Source organism: Lutjanus erythropterus, chromosome 16 (genome assembly GCF_056507025.1).
Source record: "Lutjanus erythropterus isolate fLutEry1 chromosome 16, fLutEry1.hap2, whole genome shotgun sequence".
Lineage (NCBI taxonomy): Eukaryota > Metazoa > Chordata > Actinopteri > Lutjaniformes > Lutjanidae > Lutjanus > Lutjanus erythropterus.
The window spans coordinates 23,976,188-24,002,769 of record NC_139332.1 but is presented as its reverse complement, the minus strand read 5'-3'; the positions used below and the strand labels follow the sequence as shown (position 1 = coordinate 24,002,769).

The following is a 26,582-nucleotide window of genomic DNA, read 5'->3' as shown; positions in this document are numbered from 1 at the left end:
AGACAGGAGACGGAATATATTGTGATGTGTAACTTCCGCTCTGTCCCAGTCGGCAGCAGTGGGAACATTCAGTCTTCCTTCTCCTTATTGCTACTTTCTCTCCCTCACACACGCTCTTTCCCTCTTCTTGGTGATGTGATGTTCCACTGTACTGTATCTGCAGCCCACCCACTGTTGCAGATGAGACCTCTAGCAGTGAGCGACAAACTAGACTTGTAGGTCTCTATCAACACCACAGACCCCCTGACCGCCCACCATCTCCTCTTGGTCATGCACAAAAAGTACCGCATGCACTCGTTGACCCACCCCAACTTTTTTTTTTTTTTTACCACCCCATCACCTTTTGCTGTCAATTTAATCAGGATGTAGCCAAGGCTACATTTTTCCCGTGGGGCTTAATCGAATGTGACACTCGTAAAGCAGATACGGAGACAGAGAGGGAGAGATCCCCTGCCTGGATATTGGCATAATCAGAGAAGAGAGGACAGAGAAGGACGAGATTAAGAAGAGGATCAGAGCAGCAGGACCTACTGATGGACAGGAGCCACAGGGACCATACTGCTTCCCCGCACAACATCCTCCTTTCATCCCTCCAGGGGTGAGGGTAGAGTGGGTGAGGGTGGAGGGCAGAGCAAAAGCAGATGCATGGATCAACTGCCCTGCTCTGCTCATTCCCAAAGCGTTGGCAGACTAAACCCTCCATAGTCCCCTCTAGCAGAGCTACCTGCAACATCAGGGCACGCCAGAAGCTCCTTTACTTAATCAAGTATTGATTAGATTCTCTGAACTAAAGGCTCCTCAGGGGGTTTAAAAGATGTCACTTTGGTTTACTTTTTAGCCATGCTTGCAGCATAGCTCTGAGGATGTCAGTGGTTGGTTGGTCCACCGCTTTGTTCCAGACTGAAATACAGTATAATAGTTGACTAAATCATTAGTGAGTGTCACTTAGTCAGTGTTAGTCACTGAAGAGAGTCTGAAGCCTTGTTTATGCTTGGATGAGACAGTGTGGCGTGGGCCCCCATAGATGGCACACAACCTATGAGCCAGCACAGAGACAGTCATGCTCAACGCCAGAAAACATACAAATAAAATATTCTGTGAATAACCAGAAGAGCATCATTATCTAACATGGCTGCTCCTGCTAACTAGGGAGCTTGTTGCTGCCAAGAAGAAATTTTCTGCTTATGACTTTAAAAAATGACAAAGGCGACAAGATGAGATGTTCTGACCGTTACTTGCATGCACAGAGACGTCTCCACGGGTAATACAGCCATGCTGTGAGGCCGATGTGTCCTATCATCAATGAAATGCAGCTACAGCTGCATGTAGCAACTAAAAAGATTTATATTTTTATTAGCACTTGGTAAAGACCAAACACATGTAAAACAGACGTCTGCATAGTGTCCAGTCACCACAAGACCAAGTCCTGCGACAGCTTTTGGAGCCTTTACACTCGAACCGACGCAGTATATGATGTCATTTTTGTCACGCACAGGTACACTACAGTGACAATTAATCCAGTTTTAGTCGACTACGTTTCATTTAGTTAATCATGGAAAAACCCACCCCAGACTCCATTCGGGGGCTGCGCCTTTGCCATTGGGCCTGAGGGTTTGTTGCAACATGGACCTTTTCTCTTACAACACTGTAGTCATCAGCTTACTGCTGCTAATTGTGCTGTAGCTAATTAGCTGAGATAGCAGTCCTATTAGCACGAGAGGCCAATTTGACAGCTGGGAATAATGTAACATTACAGAGGTGATATAATGTAACAGTGGCTCCGACCAAGACTCGTCCATTGAAGACATGGCAGGGACACTGGGGGTAAAGTGTCTGAGGAGCGAGTTTATAACCTTGCAAGTTAATTTGTAAGTATACATCATCAACTGTGTCGGTAAGTCCACAAGTGACCAATGTGTGACCACTAGACTAATGGCTTGAATTGATGACTACTGGTCAGCTAGGAAAACCTTTAGTCTGGGGCTTTGTACTTTCCTCAGTACGTTCTGGGAATACCAGACTGTCACTTATTTTTGAAACGAGGTCTCCGCTCTATTGTCAGATATATTCTCCTTGACTAGGCCTGTATCAGTAGCTGCTTTACTCCTGAACTTTTTATCTCAGCTGCCAGCTCCTGGGTACCAGAAAAGACTTATTCCTACTGGCCTCACTGCAGCCAAGAAATTGGTTGCTACAAGGTGGAAAAACCCTTACAAGCTCTCTGTGAGCAACTGGATTTTCACATTTCTCGATGTGATTTATTTGGAGTTGTCCACTGCTTGTGCAATCAGAGTTAAGGAGTTCAATATTGGTTTGTGGGTGTCAGCAGCTGAAGAAGTGAGGGAGCCAATCTAGCCATCTTACCTGATCATGTTCTGTGTTAACCTGCCCTGTGAAATATCTCAACTTCTAGTAGATGGAGTCTCACAAAATTAATGATCAAGTACTTGAAAAACAAAAGACATTGTTTTCTTATGGCACCAGTGCAATAAGCAGAGACGGCTAAATGAAGCAGTTTACTTCCAAAAAGTATTCTATAACAAAAATCGCAATACATCGTAATATAGAATTGCAATACTTGTAGAATTGCAATATTTACGAATCAGCACTCAAGTATCACAATGGTATTGAATCGGGAAATAAGTGTCCCAGCCCTAACTATCACTGCTAAAATAAGACGTGATATACTGATATTAAATTGATAAATTATCAATTATACCTGCTAAATATCAGTAGTTTTGTTTTTTTCTGTCATCTAACAGCACAGTAAGCGAATAAACACAAAAAAACAGAACAACATTCATAGTCATTTTCACAAATAAAGAGAATGACGCTTGACAAGAGCACAAAGGCAGGCTGCAACCACTTGTACGTACACACAAATATACACACGCACGAAGCAAACCCCTTTTCCCTGCTGTGTTCTCTATATCCTCTTCAGAGTGGCCCCGAGGTCATCAGATAAGCCCAGTATGAAATGCAGAGAGCGATAACGGCTAAAAGACTTTGCTCCAAACATTTTCTGATTCCTGCCCTCAGCTGTTAGCCTGTGGCTTGGGCAGAGGGCTGGCTGTTAGAACCATAATTTCAAACGGACAGACACACACACACACAGCTTTCGTTTTTGTCATGGGCATTCATCTTTGTATGGTCCTCTAATGTGACCAGATGGCCAGTTTTCCCCATTCTTTTTTCTCCCAGTTGATTGTGCGCTCTGCTGGCATGAACATTTATTGTAAATTCTCGAGAGGTAAAATCTGTAATCAAGTTGCGTTGTAGAATTTGTTGGAAAAAAGATGCTGATACCACCTTGATGTCAGGTCAAAGTTACTGTATTTACCAATATTTGACTTGTGAATACAATTCAGGCCAATATCTTAATGGTAATTATGACTATTATTTTAGAGTAGTGATGCTACCAACCAGTCAAAGTGTTCACCTGTCCTATATAATATATAATAATATCTCAACATCTATTAGATGGACATTCAAAGTCCTAGGAGGATGAATCCTGCTGACTTTGGTGGTCCTCTGACTTTTACCTTCAGTGCCACCGTGTTGTTAACATTTTTGGCATTTAGTTAAATATCTCAATAACTATTTGATGAATTGTCATGCAATTTTGCAGTGGATTCTACAGACAAGGGTGATTCCCTGACTTGTTCTTTAGCACCTTTGTCACTAGAGCTGCAACTAACGATTATTTTCATAGTCAATTAATGTCAGTTGTCTTGATTAATAGTTGTTTGCTAATGAAATGTCAGAAAATGCTGAAAAATGTTCATCAGTGTTTCCCAAAGCCTAAAATGATGCCATAGAGGAGTAAAGAAAACAAAATGTCACATTTAAGAGGCTAGAATCACAGAATTTTTGATTTTTTTCTCAAAAAGTTCTTCAAAGTGATTCATAATAGTTGGCGATTAATTTAATAATTTATTGATCATTGCAGCTCTGTTTGTCACATCAAAAAATTATTGTTGTCCAAAGTCCCATATTTTTGTTTATGACCAAATATTTAGTGAGCCTTAGTTATATTGTGTTTAGATCTAATTAATAAATATCAGCATGCTGATATGCCAATCTAAGAGCATGGAAAATTAGTGCTGGAGAATATGGAAAACATCAAATATATTTTGATGATATTTTGACCATATCATATATAGGGTATGGCTTGATATTTTTAGGCTGTACAGTGATATAAAGTACAATATATATCAATATATTTGTGTAAAATAATATACCATAAACTAAGGCTGGGTGAGGTGGAAACTTTTTTTTTTTTTTCAGTAATGTGGATATAGCGACTTAAAGGGTAAAGGCAAACAATGAAACAGACAGAACAATCTGGTAAATTCAGAAAATTACATCACTTTACTGTAATACAGCCTTTAAAATTACGAAAAGACAACATTTATGCCAGATCACAATCCAACGGTATCCCAAATTGACACAGAAAAATTACAACATCTCGTATCACAATATTGATATAAAATTGATATATTGTTCAACCCTAATTGTAGGCAGGGAACAAAATTGGCACCAGCCACCGGCCAAATGCTGGCGAAATAAGTGGCTGGTAGATGTGCTTCACTTTGCAGCCAAAAAATAGTGGTTAAAAACAACAAAAATCTATTGAGTGGCTGGCAAAGCATTCACTAGCCATTTGGCCAGTACACAAGAAAGTTAATTTCAGCCCCTGATATTAGACTACTGGTGCTTTCACAAAATAGTAACACAATGAGATGATTTTTTTTTTTTTGACTGATAATCATCACTAATATGGATATATTGATTAAGTGGATAAAGGTAAATAATAGAACAGCTAAATCAGTCTGATGAGTTAAGCATGCATCCTTTGATACCAGGAAAAGAGAACACTTACCATATAACGATTTCCAAAACTTAAGAGAATGTCTTGTCTCGTATCACAAGATCAATATAATAATGATATATTGGGAAGTTCTAAGGTAAATATAACCACTAAACCCCAACATGTTAGATCAAAGCTTTGCTTTCCAGCCTGAAAAAGCCTCTGGCTTGGCTGTAGTTATGTTTAGAAATGAATGTATTCAACCTGGTGTTAAATAACACTAAATAGCAAACAAACGTGGCTGCTTTATGCCAGCTAAAGCCCATTATTGAATCAGTGTTACTTAACCCAGCTTTAATGCCAATTTGGCAAGTGAACTCAATTTTTTTTTAAACCCATATGGCAAATTCTGCAAATTATATAACTGCAACACAATAGTAGATAGCTATTCATTTAGTGTGTAAATTACCCAGCACTGCCTGTAATCTCCATTTTGAGCTGACCTGAATGCTCGCAAACTGTGACCATGGGAATTTTTCCAATCACTATCTTCCATCCCTCTGACATGCCATTGAGCCTCCTACGCTTTTGCCCAGTTAGGTATCCAGAGGGAAAAACAAGCCTTTAAAATAATGTTGACTTTGACTCTCTGAGTCAATAATGCACCTCACGGATACCAGTGAGTCCAGCTCGGAGAGAATCAATATTTTAAAGAGGCTTTTTTATTAGGTTTACCCTGAGAAAACACTGGTACTGTTGGCATGTTTTTTTTTGTGAATTAACAGATGCCATGATTTCACTGACATGCTTATCGATTCACAGACCTCCACAATAAAGTAACCTGATGACTTGTCCATCTTGTCCTTGCAGACACGTGTCCTAAAGTACAGTATCTTTTGGACTGAGTTAAACTGCTCAGTTTTAGTGTTAAGGAGCTTACTTTTTATTGCACATACAGCGTTTTGGTGGCTTCTGTAGGTTGCTGTCAGGCCAAATGCAGAGGCGGGATTTGAATTACATTTTCACAATACACTCTTTCTGTTTTCCTCACTACATATTCTCACTAAACCTTTAAGAAATCACCCAGCAGATGTGTCTTATTCAGTTTAACATTCGCAGAGCCAGTAGTATTGCATGCTGTGTTTCAAGTGCTCAGTTTTCAATTAGTTCCCAGTGAGTTAGCAACAGAGGCTCGATCACCTGCCCCTGAGTCAATACTGAAAATAAGATTTAAATTGAAGTAATCTTTGGTATTCATTCAAATTACAGTTCACATGTTACTAATTGGCTGTCACCATCTGAGAGAACAGATGCAAATGAGTCCAGAAAGATAATTGCACCTAACCATTCGCAAGGAACTTATTTAGCTTTTCTTGTCACTCTCTCGCTTAATGCTGCATATTAATGCTTTTATCAATTAGACATGATCTTGTTTTGCCTGTGATTACATAAGTGTAATGAATGCTCTTTTTATCGTACTTAGCAGGTGCAATGGGGCTCTTTCTGACAAGCTGCTGTGAAAAGGATCAAACAGTTTGCGTATATGCAAACCCTTCCACTGCTTAATTCACTCTCACTCACTTCTGTTTCACTTTCCACTACTTTATGGTTCTCCATTCTCTTTTCCTCTGTCTCGCTTTCTTTCTCTTAACGCTCTCGCTTTTTTCTGTATTCTTCCACTCTTTCGCTTTGCTCTCCTCTCTATCTGTCTAGTGCTCTCACCGTCTCCATTTGCCCTTTCCTGTAGTCAAGTGTAGGCAATTGAAAACTTGTCAGTGATGTTTTTGTAGAGTCGTTTTATTGCCCCCACATCCAGCGTTATGATACTTACCGGACCTCAAAAATGGTTGAGGCATAATTTTAGTGGAGCTTTTAAAGTTATTGGTGCGTCTCACATTTTACATCTAACATGTAAAGTATGATTGCCTAGTTTTTATAGATTCTATATAAGTCAGTTTCTTTATAGCTGTGTGCTTTTGTCTAATGGTGAAGAGGCAGTAACATGTTTTTACTGCCGTTCTTGAACGATTCAATTCAAGGTGTGTGAGGTGATCTTTGTGCACCAGTGCATGCATGGGAGATGGACTGCTGCTTGTTATGTATCGATTGATTTATTTTTATTTAATTCAAACTGTCTTTTAAAAGTTCACATGATAGTCACATGTTGCACGTTTTCAGTTTTTGCTTGTATTTTAATGGACTGATGTGTAGGATTTAGCAGCATCACACAGCGACCTTGTGAAAACCTCATGGCGCTCTTCCCTCCCAAGCGTGTAGGAGAACTTATGGTGGCCGTGAAGCTCACTTAAAATGACAGGTTATGTCTAGAGCGAGATTCAGAACTGGAGTTCTTGGCTACTGTAGAAACATGGCGACTAAACATGGCGGCCTCCATGGAAGACGACCCACACCCTCCATAGATATAAACAGCTCATTCTATGGTAACAAAAACACAACTATTCTTACTTTCAAGTGTTAATGCACTTATGAAAACATACTTATTGATATTGTTTTCCATGCTCGCCATATCCTGCCCATCACTGTTAATATTACATACATGCCATATATTGGAGCTGTAACAATTAGTCAATTAGTCAACCAACTGTATCTGTTGCTCTTTTGATTATTGATTGATCTTTCCAGTCTTTTTAAGCTAAGAATGTCAAGAGAGTCGCAGAGAAAATGAGATGGGCATTTTTTGTCTAGGTACATAATTTATCAATTGACAAAAAAAATTGGCAGCATAATGAATAATGGAAATAACTGTTGGTTGCAGTCCCTCTGTGTGCGAGTTCTGTTTTGTGAAGGCAGTGGTAAAAATTTGATGTTAAGTGGTTAAATTAGAAACTGTTGCAGCCTGACTTCAGTAAACATATTCACTGTTGCCAGAGGTTAAACATTGATTGTGGTGCTCTCCCTTTGGGAGTGTGGGGGGCTACAAACAGCAGATTGGATTGCATTTCCGTACAGAGTTTTCAATGCAAGAAATTCAGCTATAAATAAAACAAAAACCTTTATGCGTGCTGGGCTTATTTGGGGTTTGCTGCCCCAACAAATCTGACATACTGCCACTGTTCTTTTATAATTGTGTATCTTTAAAACATCAACTATTCAGTTTTTTGTGACATGCATTTTTAAAGTGTGTTTTTTAGCATAAGAAGTAGAACAATGAATAATGTTCTCAGCGCATGAAGGAACACCTAATTAGAGATGGGACCCATCCGATCCAATATTTGTGTTGGGCCTGATATTGAAGTAATATTGTCCAGAAACCCTCAAAGGCACTGCATTTGGCATAAAAAAATATGCTCAAATAATAACATGACAAACCCATCAGTCCATCAGGCACAGATGAGCATACTGACCTGGGTCCCGTTTCCCAGAGCCTTCGTAGCGCTACGTGCGTCGTAAGTTGTATTTTAAGGTCTCCCTTAAGGTAGTCCCAACTCTGGGAAACAGCCCGTAAACTTAAGGAGACCTTAAAATACAACTTACGATGCACGTAGCGCTACGAAGGCTCTGGGAAACGGGGCCCTGCTCAATTTAATATTAAAGCCAAAATGCACTAAAAGCTTAAATAGAAAAGTCAGTTGTAGATTCTATGTTGCATTGCAGGCTTCAGATTTAAAATTCCAACACCACGGAACCAGCAGTATTTTAGGAAAAGTTGCTTCTTATATGTATCTGTTTATTTATTTAGTATTATTATTGTTAATAATAGTTTATTTATTTAATAAAATGTTAAATCCTCACCTTTATTTAGCTCAGTCTATGTAATGATGAAATGGTGCACAGTATTCATGTTTTTGTATTAATGCAGCAGGATCATTTACATCGGTGTCACTCTGACAGTTTACATCAGTTAGGATGTTTTAGACCACAGCAGACAGCAAACTGCACACCGACACACACCGAGGAGATGAAGAGGAGAGACAGAGTCTGGACTCTTCATCATGACTTACAACAATGCAGCACAGTGACAAATGTTTTGTGGAGAAAATGACCATCTGTCAGTTTGGACTTTACAGTGACAGATATTTTAATCTGTAGTGTTTTAACCACAGACTTGTACAGTAACATCGGGATTCATCATCAATAAAGTTTTTTATATCAGGCAGTACTTCACGTGCGCTCCCCCACCCTCTCTCCTCTCTGCAGCTCGTCTCTCCTCCCTCACTGTTTTGATCAAAAATCGGACTTGGAGTAAATAATCACGCACCACAGAAGTGTACAATAACATTATGATTCATGATCATAAAAAGTTTTTATATCACCTCGATACATCTGTCCAGATTCGCTCACGTCCTTCCCCTCTCTCTGTTGTGGGTCAGCCTTAGTTTTACTTTCACCTGGTTTCAGATGAAGCTGCAGCTTCAGAAGCACTCGCTCATTTCCTACCTCCTATACTTCTGTTTCTTTGCATTGAGCCAGTTGCTTAAGCAGACAAGCCTTTACATTGTCAGGTAACAGGGAAGCTTGCTTCTGATTCAAACTATTGGTCATGCCAATATAACAGAACGTGCATTAATTGCACGCCAACAAAAAAATAGTGGCGTTAAAAGGAATTTGTGTTAACTTCTTATTAACGTGTAAATTTTGACAGCCCTAATTGCAGCTATTCTGACTGAAATTGCAATATGCAGTACGATTAGTGGGAATGATCATTTTTGCATCACAAATCTTAAAATCATGATGATATGATATTTGTTGGGGTCTGTATCAAACAAACATGTTTTCTTTCATCTGAAGAATGAGATTTTTAGAACAGGGCATCTCTACAGCAGCACAGTGCCTCATTCTAATTCTGTTTTCTCACACAGTTTTCTTTTTCAAACAATCGCAATTTGGCTCTGCAGTTTTGATATTGCACTCTGCTTTATTGCTATTTTGATAATATTGTGATTAATTGTGCAGCCCTACTCTAATCCTTCAGTTTATCTAAGACGAAAAAGGAGATGTATGGTTTTCACTGAACAGCGGTGATATAGGAAACCCATTGTGTCTCCACTGGAGTTGGTTTTCACTGAGGCAGACCTGACATCTTTCCTGCAAAGCTAATTTGTAGCAGTTTAACAGGAAAGCTTCCACTCAGCAGGATTTACCTCAGCTGAGACAAAACAACAAAATGTAGAATAATTGATGGTATTACGGGCCAGTACTTTTTAAAGGAAGAATGTTTTAGAGGAAGGCTGATGTCCCAGGAGGCTGACTGACATGTTTTATGTGTTTGTGTGTTCTAGGTGTCAGCATGGGGAGGTTATGTATTTATTATCAACCTGATTCCTCTGCATGTGTTTGTGCTGCTGCTGATGCAACGCTACAGCAGGAGAGTCTACATCGGTAAGGTCCACATACACAAGCAGCTAAACCAGACAATAACTTTTAGTGTGTGACTCAATGTATAAAACTCCCACATACAGCAGCTGAAATGGACACTCACTGTTTGCAGTTCCTCTGCCGTCAGAACAGAAATAAATGTAATAAACAGACAAATCACAGCCCTTCCTATGCATCTCCCAACATCGTTGGCCAAGCGTTTAACCCTGAAACAAGCTCAAATGCCCAGTCACGCCTGTGCTCATCTCTCACAACTGTAAGCATTCCATCATCGGCTGTGCAGACATCCATACACCCACACACCACTTAACAGTAAATGCAGCCACCTGCTACCTGATCCTCTTTATTTTTCCCCAGCAAACACCAGAGGCAGAGCACTGAGGAAGGAGGACAGGCTCATTATTCCACAGAATATCCCAGTTTCACTGAGCATGCGGCAGCTTCGGCACATTATCCGGCATAGTCCGTCAGACCCTCCGCCATCCACACATCCGCCATCAGCTTAGCCATGAGCTCGCGTCAGGCACTTCTGTTGTGGTCAAGAAAAATGATACTATGTCAAGTATCATTTACACATGATTATATGTTCTACTCATTGTATCCGCAAAGCACAGTCTTTGAGAGCTTTGAAAATTAATGATGGCCTCCTCACAGTGAGAGGGATTTGACCTACGTCTGCTCCGTCTCCGAGCAGTTCTTCAATACTGAAATTCTACTTGACGACGCTGTTAGATGAAGTGGAAAATTTCACACCACCTTCATTGTTCTTCAAGGATATGTGCAGCCAGAGTATCATCCTGCAACCTTGTTCACATTTCAGCAGCAAAAGAGAGATGGAGGAACAGATTTGTAGACACATTCTGTTGACAGAAAAGGCGTTAGGTCTTAAAGCACCTCCTATATTCCTCACCTTCCCTCCTCTTTTCATCTGGCAGCACATCTATTCAGAGCCAGGTGTCTCTCAGTCACAACGAAGGAACATGCAAAGAGGAAAAAGAAATAAAATCCTGGTTTAATAAAATGCCTCGCAGTCTATGTTCCCTCACAATTCATCTCTCTCTCTGTCTTGAGTCAATAGCAGATGTGTGAGAAAGAGATTGCTGAGGGCGGTCACAACTACTTCAAAAATGAGGCACACTCTTCAGGAAGAGTATGAAATCTTAATTAAGCCGGTGCGTCTGCGAATCGGTTCCCCCCAGCTACAAAGGTGGGAGTTGCACTGTTCTCAGCACCGTCGTCTCACTCCAGGCCTCTCTGCCATACTGCGCCGAGCCAGCTCCCATTTTCTGAGTAAATGACATTAGATTAGGTATTTTGTATTTACTCCCTCTGAGGTGCGACAGTGAAAATCAATAGACTTTAAATACCTCTACTGAGGTTGATTTCCCTGAGTGGGTCTTAAACTGGAGTGATGATGGAACAGAATAGAGGGTTTTTAGTAAAGTTTATTTTGATTGTTTGATTTCTCTCCTGTTTCTCATCCCCTTTCTCTTTACAGCATACAGCACTTTCTACATCGTGGGTCTCGTACTGTCGATGCAGATCCCTTTTGTCGGCTTCCAGCCAATCAGGACCAGCGAGCACATGGCTGCTGCTGGTAAGTCCCACCCTCTGACTAACACTGCACTTCGTCTTGGAAGAAAAAGTTCCCATTGTAGAAAGTTTCAACATGAATGTCATTCAGAGTGCAAGGATGAAGTCAGCATTTCGTGGAAGATGTTTCTGCCTGGCGTTATGACTCTATCTTACCTTTCTCACCAAATGTCAAAGCTTTTCACAAGTGATGTGAAAGCAGAGCCCTCAACTTTACTATTATTTTCTACTCTCACCACTCACTGGTCAGCCTAACACTGTGTCCTAACTGAACATGGAACGGTTCAATATGTATTACAATTCATTGTAAGTTATTTGGTTTTTTTTAACACTAGTCCATGGGAACAAGTTGAATCATAAACTTCTAGAGGCTATATATTATTAGTCATGTTTCCAAAAACAATGCTGAGTTTTATTTTGGCAGTATAATTGCTATATTGCATGTAAAAGTGGTAAATAAAATACTTGTTAAGTAAACTACTGCATTTAACTGTTCCTGTTTATCAAGTAGTGAACAATAAATAAAATAGAAAATATAAATATTACTAATGCGTTGACCTCTCCTGTCATGCCGTGCCTCCACCAAGTGGTGGCTGGCTTCCACACTCCACACTGACAAGCTACAGCACCCTCAAAGGGTCAAAACTCATACAGAGTAACAGATTTAATGTGCAGTCAGAAATGTTTGAAAGTCTGAGCACACGTTAGTTTATGTCAAGCATGTGCAGTCAAATGAATTTGTTAATACAATATTGAAGATTGAGATTGAAATTCTAATTTCCGTTAGCTCATTAATAGGAACTCTTTGTTAGCATCAAGCTAACGGACTAAGCACAAGTTATTTATAAGTATGAAAATATCTTAGAAGTTGAAGAAATAGAAGTTGCAGGGTTGAACTTATCAGGTGGCAAGAAAAACGACTCAAATTAATGTTAATATTGCTCTCTGTCTGTTCCATGTCTAACTAGACGACTGTCTGCTCACACATTCATGATGTCAATTTAATTAGATGATAATATGTCCCTGTTGCGTCGACAGCTGCCCACAAGTGTCTAAAAAGATTTAATGCTACATTTGTTTGTGCTAAAGCACATTGTATTACCTTGAATAACAGTGATATTGTTTGTATTTTAACACTATAGCATTTCTGTTAAAAGTTATATAAAGTCACTGAGCAGACTGTCTGTCTGGGTTTTATACAAGGACACATTCATTCAATGCACAGACTTTATTTCAGTGCTTTCATGTCGACTTCTAACCCACCCTGACCCTGCCAACAAATTTATGCAGCAAAACACTGGGTGGGGGGGAGGTTCAGGCTGACTGCTGTACTTCATGTCTTAAAGGTGTGACTTTACATAAGCCCCTCGCTTGTTATCCAAAACACCTTACAGTACCGTGGATGCACACACTTTAAGACTGGTTGGCTGCAGTGGGAATTGAATCCCCCCTGACACTGACAGTGTTAGTCATGCTCTGTGTGTAGAAGAACACAGGACCCTCTCTGAATACATTTACAACTTAAAAAAATGGGTTTGCGGCTTCATGTGCCACCCATATGGATTTAGCACTTTAAGTACTTTTCAGTTTTGGCTTGTGGGTAGTTTATTAAAGCTTGTTCAGTTTCTCCTCTCAAGTGTGCGCCCATCTGCTGCCCGACAGCACGGATGGGCGCGTATGTATGTGCGTGATTCTTGTGTTCATCTACATCCAGATTGGGAGAGGACTGTCATTGGCAGGTTTATGAAGACTGAGCAGCACCTTTTTTGAGAATAACACTGCAGCACGTTGAAGTGTCCCTGTTTTCCTGGGTGTCTACAACAGAAACAGCATTATGAGAGGCTTTGAAGAATGCACCACCAAAAAAATCATCTCTCCCTCTCACTGTTTTTGGCTCCCCCCTCTCTTCATCTCTCAAAGAGCGAGTGTGTTTTCATGTCGCCAGGGTAGCAGCTGTTCAGAACATCTGGTGGTAGCATTCAGGGAGCACAGTGGGAGACAGGAAAGAGAGTGACAGAGCCATGGTCGGTACCCTTGAGATGTCAGCCCCTCAGGCAGGCAGGCAGGGTGGCATAGAGTGACAAGCGTGTTAGCACCATGGCGGCTCTCCAGGAGACAGGCAGGGGCTTAACCTTGGAAATGGGTGAGACCTGCCATGGGCGGTGGTGGGTAGCGAAGGAGTAGGGCGATATCACACAAGGTTTGTCAAAGGAATGGGAGGTGACGAAAGGGAGGGAAACCAGGCCTCTATTCAATTTTTTATATCGAATGCACCATGCAAACAAAGAGACACACCGGAGAAAACGGCACTGAGAAAGTGACAGAGCAAAGGAGCGGAGGAAAGAAGTGTGACCAAAGGGGGCTGCGGAAAGAAAGACAAGGCAAGGGAAAAGAGAAGGGCTTATTCACACAAATCTGTCTCATGCATTTGAAATATGTTGTCCCGCAGTATTTGTCTTTCACATCTGCATGAACAGCCAAAGGGGGCTATCACAAACTGCTTTGTCGAGAATTCTGCCAAACTGACGACGACGCTTCTCAACCGCGTAAACCTGCTTTTTACCCTGCAGGAGGCAGCATGAATCAGGGCCTCCTCAAACATTCAGCGCGAGTTTCCTCTTGTATGTTTGCTCATTCTTTTGTTTCTGGCTTCTCTCAGGTGTGTTTGCACTTCTCCAAGCCTACGCCTTCCTGCAGTACCTGAAGGACAGGCTGACCAGACAGGAATTCCAGACGCTTTTCTTCCTCGGGGTGTCTCTCGCTGCCGGCGTGGTCTTCCTCACCGTGATCTATCTCACATACACAGGTATGTATGTACAGGGGCTTTTCCATTGGCACTTTTGGTCACGCTGAGCTGATTTGCATCTCCATTACTTTTTACTACTTTTAGAGTCAATAAGGTAAAATGCCATGTCAGTCAAGTGACTTGCCTGACCAGACAAGTGGTAAAAAAGAATTAAACTAATTTGATAATCACTTAATTGTTAAACTATTTTTTAATGCAAAATGCTGGAGATTTCCTGCTTTCCTGTGTTTATCATCATATTAACCTGAATATCTTGGGGATTTAAAGTGACTAAACGAGGCATTTAAAGAAAAATTTACTCTGGACAAGTAGATTTCTGACTCACTTGCCCAACTGAAGAAGAAAAAAAATCGTTGAACCCTGGATTATCTCTGGAGTGGGGCCAAACCCACCTCCAAGAGAGTTGTTGTGATGTCTCATCCATCAACCCGTGAAAATTTAAGTCCTCCCTCCAACAAGCATTTGTTACGAAACTCAATTCATGTCTGTGCAGGAGAAAGATGTTTTTAAAAGTCATTGTGTGTTCAGCTCTCGGTACTTGTGTAGCTTCTAACTAAATCTCTAGTTGGAAGTTTAGTTTCTCTCCTGCACCGCTGTTTGTGGTTAAAGTATCAGGGAGAGTAGCAGCAAATCCTTACATTTACAAAGCTGGAGTGAACAGATGTTTTATATCTTTGCTTGAAAAACGTCTGCTCAATCTCTTGTCAGAATGGACGGCAATTAATCTTCTCCTGCTCAACTAATCGATTATTCGACTAATCTTTTCAACTCCACTGCCTCGGTCCACCATGTTCGGGGTTTAGAGGGTCGGGGTGGAGAGGGCTGGAGGGAAGCAAATAAGGTAACTGGGGCAAAAGAAGCTGCTATTTTTGCCTTGTTTTGTTTTGTGTCACTTTTGTGACTGTAATGTTGCCTCTCCTACCAATAACAATGGATCACAAAAAAATGTTTAATCAATATATGAATAATTGTGAACCATCTCATTTATTGTATTTTTTCCATTGTAATTAGAGCTGCAACAATTTGTCGATTCATTGATTTGTTGGGTGACAGAATATTTCTCAAGGCATTATAATCAGTTAAATTAATTAACAAGCAAAAATGTCAAACAATACAGTGTTGTCACGCACATACACATGCCATTCATTGCAGCTACTTTAATCTTTTCAAGCAAGAATGTCAACAGTTTTAAGGTTTCAGCTTCACAATGTTAAGAATTTGCTGCTTTTCTATCCTGTGCCCTTTGAATGTCTTTGTTTGTTCTTTCAGTTGGGCAAAAACAGTCGAATTAAGATTTTGCCTCGGGCTCTGGGAAATTATTTCTGACATTTTTCACAATCTTGTGATATTTTCTCGGCTAAATTAATTGAAAAATAACCAACAGATTTGTTTCTTTGAAAAATAATTATTGTGATGATGTAGCCCTCCTTTCTAAGCAATTATCATCAGTTGACACCAATATTATGACTTGGCAAATGGGGAGACTCCTCATTAATCAATATACATACTACTGAACATGAACAAATAACAGCATTTTAAATTGAAAAGAAATTGCAAGCCTGCATTAATGAATGTTGTACCACTGAGTGTACTGCAGTTTAATATGTTTACACTGATGTTACAGAGCTAATTATAATTACCTGGCTGTGTACATTATTTTCTCAATACCCATTACTACATACATAATATATAATGAACAGCTTCCGGGGAATATTTCCATGCAAATGAAGCCTACCAATATATTTACACATTTAGAAATGGCTATAGGAATTTTGAAATATACCTGCACAAACCAAGAAATATAACATTTGCATCTCCCAAATCAGGGTTCCCATGGGCCCTGGAAAACAGATGACAAATTTTCCAGTCATGAGAAACACATAGAAAATGTCTGGCCATGTCTGCCAGGGCTGATCGCAGACATTGACATCACAATGTTTGTGATTCCATCAGAAGCACCTTGGCACGTCCCAGACTCAGCTCTCCTCTGTGCTTCAGTGACGCAGCGAGTCTATTTTAGACGGATGCTCAAGCTGCACAGAGCAGATCGAGTGGGAACAAACTCAGAAACAGAAAAACCATAGGGAATCTGATCAATTTTCAAAATAAAAGACCCCATGAAGACTCACAATCATTAAAAACGGACAAAAAAGAAACTTTATTTATGTAGCCTGCTTATCTTATTTCTTTTGTTTGGTAGAAGCACAAAAAGCAAGGAAAATCTACAAAATTTGAGCAAGTCAACATAATCAGGATGGCAGCTCTGCAGGATGAATAGTCTTGTGAATGTCAACTCATTAAATTAAAACGTCTTTTGTGTTGTGTAGTTGCACTTGGAAGTAAGGCAAAACAAAAATGTCAAATGAATGAAGTGCTGTTATGTTGTAAAGCTGGTGAAGTTGAGTGGTCAGATCATCGTCCCATAATGATTTGTGAATGTTTAAGTGACTGGACTGGAGTATCAGTGTCAAGATCACTCATCATAATATAACTGACACCACTTTCTAATACTATCAGTCTAAAATAGAAGATGGTTGAGGTTTTCACCCCCATCTGTTTGTGTGTTTATTAGAACAGTTTGTTTGGCAGAATTTGGCTGCGATTTGGTGGAGAAGTAGCCTTTTGTGCAGGGATCAGTTGAATAGATTTTGATGGTGATCCAGATCTGGGATTTGAGCCATTTTAAATTTTGTTGTCTTTTTTTTTTTTTATTAGCCAAAAGTGTACAGTATGTTCATACTCTATCCTCCGATGGTCTGACCGCACAGGCCTCCCCACTGGGCCACTAATCAGCGTTTGGTTTAAGCCTGGAAGGCAGATGATAAACAAATACAAACCAATATGGATGCTGCAGCTTGTGCAAGTTGGGGAACTGTTGAGCGTTGGTGGAGGATTGTGCTCTACCCGAGTGCCTTTTCGTGAACTTGTATACGTGTTTTTTTTTTTGTTTTTTTTTTTGTTTTTTTTTTTGACTGGCCTGGTTGAACCCTGATGTGCACAGCCAGCTGGTTGAACTTTGTCCTTGTTGATGTTTTTCTCCATTATTTTCAGCTCCGCCTGGGTTTGTGGCCTCAGTGGAGGCCTTGAGGTTTCGGACCTTTCAAATGTTGGCTCCTTGCTATTTATTGATTTTATTTGTCTCCTGCTGAAGTGTTCAGCTTTAAGATGACTTGACCTGCTCATAAGATACACATAAATAGCCTTTTTTTGTATTGTTTGGGGTTTTTTGGGGGAAAAAAAACCACATATCATATTTTGGTTTTCTTGCCTCGATTAAGGTAGCAGATTATTTACTCACCGAGATCAATATGTAACAGTTGCACACACAAAAATAAGTACAGCAATCCAAATAGCAAGTTGGAGCCGTAGACCATAAGGGGTTGAAATCCCTATTTATTATACAATCCAAGGTTGAAGTGAGTTGTTTCCCCCTGTACCCTCCTCTCCAGACACAAAGAAGCTCAGGCAGGCTGCAGGAACACTGCAGGAGTACAAGATAAATTGTAAATTGACCATAACAAGCAATGACAAGTCCTACACTGTAAGTCGATCGCCTATTTGTAACTGTCAATTTTCTGTCAATGTAAGGTGTGATCTTGAAACCAAAAGTCCACTGCTCTGAACATACACACTCTGGAATTGTAGTTCAGTGACTGCCTGTCTTACCGCCTGCCAGACTCCATTAACATGTTGCTCAGTTCAGCCATTATAAACATCTGCTTCTTCTATAAGATTATTAATCATTTCTTACAACTCATATACAGACACTTACTTATTTGGTGAATATTCAGCATTAATATGAACTCTAATTAATGTGAAACAGGCAAACTAAAACAGAAATTTCGAATGACACCATATCTGTAGTGTAGTATTGACTTGTCAGAGAAGAGAGTATTTCAATTAAACACGTTTCCTTAATCTCTGAATATATATAACATGGTCACTTCATGATGAATTACAGTTAATATATGATGGATCTCTCCTTTAATCAAGAATCTGCCACTCTGCCACTCCAGATTATGTAAACAGACAGTCAGGCCTTTTGCCCAGTGTGAAGAGATTGTGTCACAATACTTCTACAGTAATATGGCCGTCCTTAGATTGGTTGCCTTTCATTTCATTTTCATTTATTTATAAGGACAACACACATTAATCAACCCTTCTGTAAATTAGCCAGTTGGCTAATTTTCAGCTGCAGCCCTTTGACGAAGTGCTTTGAAATCTAAAGCCTGCCTGCTTTAGAGCTGGTTGGCCACTCGTGGATGCAGAAGTCCCGTGAGGATCCTGCCTTCAACAGGACGTCTGGTAAACGTTGTGATCTTTCAGCCGTCTGAATTGAGCAGTGGGAGTCGGTGACTGTTTGGTGATTTGCCAGTTTTGCGATGAAACTGCACATGTCCTTCTCCAGTCTGTCAGGCTTTTTCATCTCACAAGACTCTCTGCAACAGAGTAGCTGGGTGGGTTTCCTCGGTATCTTGAACATAGAGCCAAGTATTGATTGGATAAATCAGTGTCATCCTTAAATCACCTCTCAGAATATCTCCTTCATCTCACTTTTACTGCTTTTTTCATATCTTTTTCTTTCCTGCTTTGGTTCAGCACTTTCTAACGTCTTATTTAAGAAGTGCTCTCTATTTGTTATGATGGTGATTATTTCATCATCGTTATTTTACGCATTTAAAGAGCATCAAAGGACATGGTGCAGCTATATGTTGGTGCAGACATCACAAAATTTTTAAATATGGGGCTAATGCATTTCTTTGTGTTGTCTGCGCACACGTGAGTCTGTGAGTGGCTGTGAGAGCCCCCAGGCAACAGTTCAGAGCTGAAATGTATTCCAGATCAAAGCTTCACCAAAATAAGACATTTGTATGCGCACATAAAATGCCCTGTGAGGGTCTAATTTGCAGCTTAAATGGTTTCAGTTACATTTGTAAACAAGTCAATTCCAGTAATTAAGTACCATCAATAGAATATATTTTCAGCACTGACACTTTCCTGTCTGAAGTTTTTCTGGGATTTGAATTACAGCTCAGACATGAAGTTCTGCTTTGTACCGTTTAGTTGATGGACTTCATATGAATGTTATTAAAGGCCTTAAAAACCTATTTTATTATTTTATTTTATAATTTACTGTGATGTTAGAACGGGTTTGGTTATTTATTTTTTTCTGTGTTCTTCTCACTGGTGTAAAGTAGGCTGTGGCTCAGCTGGAAAGAATTGATTTACAGTGTTTAAACGGCGTGTCATCAATCCGGAGGTCGGCCACGGTGGCAGTACTGACCGTAGACAACTCATCTGAACTCGCCACTGTTTCCGATTATTTTCTTCAAATGGAGTCACTTTTTCTGTGTTTAAGAGAAAAGTTCATATGAATGCCCCTCTGTTAGTAATCCCAACCTCGTTAGTGGAAGTTGTCTGTAAGCTTCACTAGTCGTGCACATGACTTCCCACGAGTAACATTTGAAGGCAGCATTGTTTTCAACAAATGGTCAGTTTTTAATATAAGCTTGTACGAATAATAAACCACAACCATTGACTTCTTTCATACATTAGAGATGTTTTAATTTTTTCTTTATGACAGATTAGCATTTTGATCCAAAAATTTGTTCTATTAATAATTTAGAGATCAGTTGATTACCTACCTTTCACAATATATTTTTGGTCTTCAGCAGTCTATGGGCTCTGTGGGAAAAAATCAAGGTAGTTTACTATGTCGAGATAGAAAATAGAAGACAAAATTGCCCAGTCTTTATTCCAGAATTTAGGAGTGAGCTTGTATCGATCTTCAGCACTTGTTAACATTGGTTTTTCAAAATATTGTGCCCTTTCCTGCTGACTAAGTCTTTCTGTGCAAGTTTAAACTGCTTCCACATGTTTTCCTGAACTTTTCCTCAGTTTAAACATCCTGATGTCAGCTCGAATTGAATATTCAGCTTGTATTCCTTTCTGTTGTTTACATCCCAGTACCCTCAAAATGGCCCGCATTCATGTTACTGACTGAACCGTGACTTTGGCAGCAACATTTGAATCAACAGGCTCTAGTTTAGCTTTAGTGCCAGCACTGTCAGTCAGTCTGGTCAACACAGTCCTGATGGAACCAATTATCTGAGGTTCTGAGTGTTAAAGGTACACTGTGGAGCAAAGAAGGAGCAAAGAAGTAAAGGAGTGTTTTTTATCAAAACACTACAACTTTTTTGTATTATAGATAATTTTTTACAGGGGTGTTTAACGCATTCAATATGCAAATCACAGTGGAAATAACTAACAATATAGTATATTATTTCTAAATGATTCAAAGAGCTTGTCAAGATCTAGAAATTCTTTTAGGTTTCCAGACATTTCCACTCCTGTGTGGTCATGCTAGCATCACCACACAGCATCAACTAAAGTGGAAGTTAATGAGGAAGAAGGTAAAATTATCCCTTGTCCTACAAACTATTTACAAATAAAAAGTTTTGGCAGTGCCTTTTCAACAGGGTCCCATTAGTGTTGTTCTTAGATTACAGATCATTTTGTATTGAGGCTTCTGATTGTGGCTTGGCCTTGAATCCACCAAATATTTCATTCCACTCACTCCAAAGTCTCTGTGAGTTCCCTCTCAAACGAAAGGCTATTCAGTCTCTAAAGTGTTTTAGCTGCAGGCGTCGCATTGTCTGCTACAATGCTAATCTCCCATGATGCTCGCTGGGGTCACAGGTCAGTGACTGCTTGTGCATCAACTTGTATAAATTTGTTTTTGGGTAGGCAGGCTGTACATGATGGTGGACATTGTTGTTTTGATGAAAATTAGTTAGTGTTTTCAGATCAACAATAATGGTAGTTAGACCACAATAGTGTAAGTTTCAAAACAAAATATTTTAGTAGAGCCATAACTAAACATTTACTCTGCATCTCATTCATGGGTGTGCCAGTTACCTCTTTTCGGTGGTACAAGCACAACCTGACCTTTGGTGGACCAGTTCTGGCCCACGGGCTATGTGTTTCTCACCTCTGGTTTTAATCCATGCTTGATTACTAGCAGTCTTCTTCACTGCTGTTGTTAGAGTTTTGGCACATTACCACCACCAACTGTTGAAAACGCGAGCCTTGCACCTGTCCATGTGTGTCAGAACCGTCGCATAGTACTTTTCAGCACTTAATCAATAAAAATGAGGGATTTCTGTTTTTTCTGTACTTAACATTGACTGTTACCTTGCTGATGTAGTCATGAATATTGTTATATAGAAATAAGTCACATCAGAAACTAAGTTTTTCAAGAGCTTTGAATAAGTAGATCACATAACCACATTACGCAGTATATATCGTTATTTTACTTAATGAATATTAAATCTTTACTGTAGACATCAATACTTTACCCTCAGGCGGTGTTTGCTACACATTTCTCCGGGTGTGTGGGTCAGATAATGTTAACAAAGCTGCACAGTTGGGTTGAGTTTACCAAATAAATAATTACATTTTGTTTTAACAAAGGACAATCTAATTATTTTAATATATTATCCCATGATCAGTGGCATGTAATGTGCTTATGTTTAAAACAATTCAACAACCTTCCTGCCAGTCCTCGTATTCCAAGGCTCAAATGGAAAGCATTAAAAGACGTTATGTATTTCTTTATTGATTTATCTCTTCTTTCTCCAGGATACATTGCTCCATGGAGTGGTCGTTTCTACTCTCTCTGGGACACCGGGTAAGCTCTGCTGACCTTCACACTCTCACTGTCGATGGAACACTTGTTCAATCGAGTGCATGTGTGTGTTTTCTTAAGACGGCTATAAAACCCCCTCTGCACCATCCCAGAGGGGAAAACAGCGTAGCACAAGCTCTGTGTTGAACCATTGTCTAACTTCCAAATAGCACCAGGCTCCCTGTGTTCTCCAAATGCACTGCATCGTGTTTGATATTTCAGCACACCCAATCAATTCTCTTCCCCCCTGTTTGCTGACTGAAGCAGTATGGGAGAGTTTTTTTTTTTCCTTTCCTCTGGAGGCCGATACTAATTCCTTAATGTGCTGTGTGTTTTCTCTTCCCCATCTGTAATCACAAAACACTTTAGAGAGAAATATTTAAAATGATGTAGAAACTGCTGTGTAAAAGACAATAATGAATAAAGAGGGGCCACACAGATCAGAAAAACTAACAGCAAAAAAAAGAGCATGTCTCATCACAAGTGCTAAATTTGTTCGGGTTTTAAAATGAGCATGCTGGGGAGGTAAATTATCTTTTTTTTCCCCTCATAATTCCGGAGTTAATCAGGAGGATCTATTGTATAATTTGTCTCAACATTCCCAACGCGTTCAACCCAACATGAATTACATCCTGTCTGTCTCTCCCTCCCCCTCTTTCTCTCCTCCCTCCCTCTGTCTCCAGCTATGCTAAGATCCACATCCCCATCATAGCGTCTGTGTCGGAGCACCAGCCGACGACGTGGGTTTCTTTCTTCTTCGACCTGCACATCCTGGTCTGCACGTTTCCAGCAGGCCTCTGGTTCTGCATCAAGAACATCAACGATGAACGAGTGTTTGGTAGGAACGTTTTATTTGAATCACAGCTCTGCGGGTTTTGAAAATGTGCTTCCACAGCAGCATATAGCCACTTCTGGCAGCATTTCTCCCACCCTGAATCCCCATCTCAGTATTTTCATTCAAAGATTCTCCACTCGAAAATGTGTTTTTCTTTTGTGTCTTAGGTCTTCTTATGTATCGTTTATAATACTTGACCGTGAATATACTGACTTGTATCTGTGGAAAGTTTGTCATTAGAGAGGTGTTTTCACATTCCTCTGCTGAAGAGGGAGATGTCTGTGCTCTTTACTTAAATCTAAGATTCAAGTACACCTGAGCAAGCTATATTTAGTACATAACAAATTTGAAAGCCAATCACTGTAAAAGGACTCGTCAACTAAATAAAATCTTGGCCAACTGAAATTCTATCTGCTCTTCAACCAATACATTGGTAGATACGGACAAAAAACTTCACATTATCTCTTAATTAAATCAGCCACAGTGCACTGAGTGACTCTCTCTGCAACCTAAACGCTGCTAATCAAAGTTACACTGCATTGCCAAGCACATTAATTCCTGCAGTTTGACCATTCCTTTCACATTCATGGCATGTCTGTCAAGTAAATTTGCATACAGCAGCACACACAAACGCGCACATACCAGCAGCAAGGATCACAGAGCAGAACCAGCCCACTTCCATACAACAACAAAGATAACGCAGCTCGTGTTGCAGTGTCAACTTCCACAAAAAGCAACACGAGGAACCAGTTACTGGCATCCAGTCAACGACTTTCTATACAACTAATAATACTAATAACACTAGTAATAATAATAATAATAATAATAATAATAATAATAATAATAATAATAATAATAATAATAATAATAATAATAATAACAATAAGAGCTTACCTTTGAAAACAGAATTTACAAATCACTAAACCTGCTTGGGTTCAGTATGGTACCATTATCATTGTGGACATGTGGCCATATGCTCATATGCTGCTGTTGAGCATTTAGCTCATTGTATCAACACTGTGCTTAAGTGCAGCCTCAGAGAGCTGCAAGGACGGCTGTACACTCGTCTTGGTTCAGTCAGTTTGGCTTGGGGGCTGGCTCCAAATACTATAATGTCTTTGAGCCTCGGAAGCCACTGAAACCCGTCAGAGGTGTGAATCTGAAAGTGAATCAATTTAAGCTGCTGATTTTATTGTCAGTATCCTCAAAAGCATCCTTTTTAGCCGTTGCCTGCTGTTTGTGTGGCACGTAACAGAATTTTCAGCTCTGTGATTGTATTTTTCCTATCAAAATGCACCTTGAGAGGCATAGTTAACTTCCACTTTACGTTTTGTATGTACACAGCCTTGTACCTTTTATGTTAGAATCAGATATTTTCTAACACAGCTGATCATTTTTGTCAGTCACAGAATATGGTCTGTTGGGAGAATTGCTGTGACTTGTACTACCACTTCACAACTCTGTGTTGTCATTGCTTATTTGTCAATTTAAGTGGTATCACATTGTCCCATTTCAGTCATATACCTGCTTTATTAATAGTGAGAAATGCTCAGCATGCATAGTTTGTGCAACCCCAATTCCAAAAAAGTTGTGGCACTGTGTAAAATGTACATAAAACAGAATGCAATGATTTGCAAATACTTTTCATCTTGTATTCACCTGAACACTGTACAAAGACATATTTTATCTTCAAACTGAAAAACGTTTTTTTTATTATTATTATTATACACCAGACTATGCCTGAACTTGATTCAGAAAATTTAGGATAAGGGCTACAAAAGACTGGGAAAGTGGTGGAATGCTCAAAAAACACCTGTTTTCATAGGTAAACAGGTTAATTGTCAAAAGGTGATTAGGTATTAAAGGGGCCTCTTCGACAGGCTCAGTTGTACACCAGCGGTGATGGGGCTTTGCGAAAAACTGTGTGGGCAAATAGTCCAGCAGTTTAAGAACATTTCTCACCACAAAACTGCAGTTCAGGGATTTCACCATCTACATTCCATAACGTCATTAAAAGATTCAGAAAATCCAGAGCAATCTCTGCACGTAGGAGGCAAGGCTGAAACTCAACATTGAATGCCAGTGACCTTTGACTCCTCAGGCAGCGCTCCATTAAAAACCCACATAATTGAATAAAGAATATAATACTGGCCCAGGGAAAGGCATCAAATTCAGAATGAGAATATATTTACAAAAAAAACACTGGTATATCATAATTCAGAAGTCAAATAAAACAGCGTAGTTCAGTGCCTCCTCTGTCCCCAATACTGTGATCCAGTCTCAGCTGTTTTCCATCTGCCTGAAAGAAAAACACTGAGTGGGAATGAACTTCTTAAAAAAAACAAACAAAAAAACCCTCAAAACTTTCATGTTTACTGAGTAAGACAGCCACGATCAAGGGCAGAGAACCTTTGAACGCTAGAAAGAGTCCTTCAGCAGTCTGTTTCTCCCTCAGACTTAATCAGCCTATTACAGCTATTGATTAGCCATGCACCTGTTGAGCCGGGTCGGCACTTTTCAAGGACGGAAAGCAGCCAGCGCTGTCTCCATTTAGGGTTTGAGTTGTGCAGAGCCAACACAGACTGATTATGCTGCGTTATTCTAACAACTCAATTTCTCTTCTTCGTGTCTTTATCTCCTTCTCACACTCGCCGCCCCATTTCCCTGTCTCTCCTTTACATTCACACCGTCTTTCTCCTTGTCTGACCTTTGTCTCTACTTTGTTTTCCCTCTCTCCCCACACCTCCTCTCTCCTCTCACCCACCACCATCTTTGTCTTTTTTCTTTCCAGTGGCCCTGTACGCCATCAGCGCAGTCTATTTTGCCGGTGTGATGGTGCGTCTGATGCTGACGCTGACTCCGGTGGTGTGCATGCTGTCTGCAGTGGCGTTCTCCAGTGTCTTTGAGCATTACATGGGAGATGACACAAAGAGGGAGAAGCCCCCAGCAGAAGACAGCAGCGACGAGGATGACAAGAGGAATTCTGGGAATCTTTATGACAAGGTCAAGACAACACATGATAAATATTGAAATCCACATCTACAGAAATGTCATTCTTTGCACTCATTACCCTGCAACAGATGTTAGTACGATGCTTGAATTTTGACAGCCAGTGGAGGGGGGAGTTGCCACAGTTGTTAGAGTTTTTTGCTACATATTTCATTTCAAAAGTGGACACTGTCCAGACGCTGTTAGAACTGAAATAGAACTGTAACAGCATGAGCTACAGTTGTAACACAGCTAAAAAAAACAGCATTAAACAAAAGACTTTCATGGCAAACCAACCATATTTCAGTAAATCAACTGTTTTTTCATTGATTTGCAGTTTACATTGCCATTGATGATACTATTAAAACTTACCTGATGCACCAGTTGGCACATTTGTGTGTTGTTGGCAGTACACTGATTACACCTAGTTAGAGAATTTAATTGATGTAAGTTGTAAAAATACTATACAACCTTAATCTGATTGGACACAGCTTCAACTGCTTTGGTCTTCCTTACAGACCAGAGT

General features: G+C 40.0%; 1 protein-coding gene across 1 annotated transcript in view; it reads left to right on the top strand.

The window, feature by feature from the left end:
* The window catches only part of LOC146313143 (dolichyl-diphosphooligosaccharide--protein glycosyltransferase subunit STT3B), a 107,958-nt gene that overhangs the window by 67,032 nt on the left and 14,344 nt on the right, over window positions 1-26,582 (top strand). The window contains exons 5-10 of the mRNA XM_084738634.1: window positions 10,051-10,150; window positions 11,646-11,744; window positions 14,400-14,546; window positions 22,188-22,236; window positions 22,917-23,071; window positions 25,860-26,071. Of these exons, the coding sequence (XP_084594760.1) occupies window positions 10,051-10,150; window positions 11,646-11,744; window positions 14,400-14,546; window positions 22,188-22,236; window positions 22,917-23,071; window positions 25,860-26,071 (762 nt within the window). The remainder of the gene's footprint in view (window positions 1-10,050; window positions 10,151-11,645; window positions 11,745-14,399; window positions 14,547-22,187; window positions 22,237-22,916; window positions 23,072-25,859; window positions 26,072-26,582) is intronic.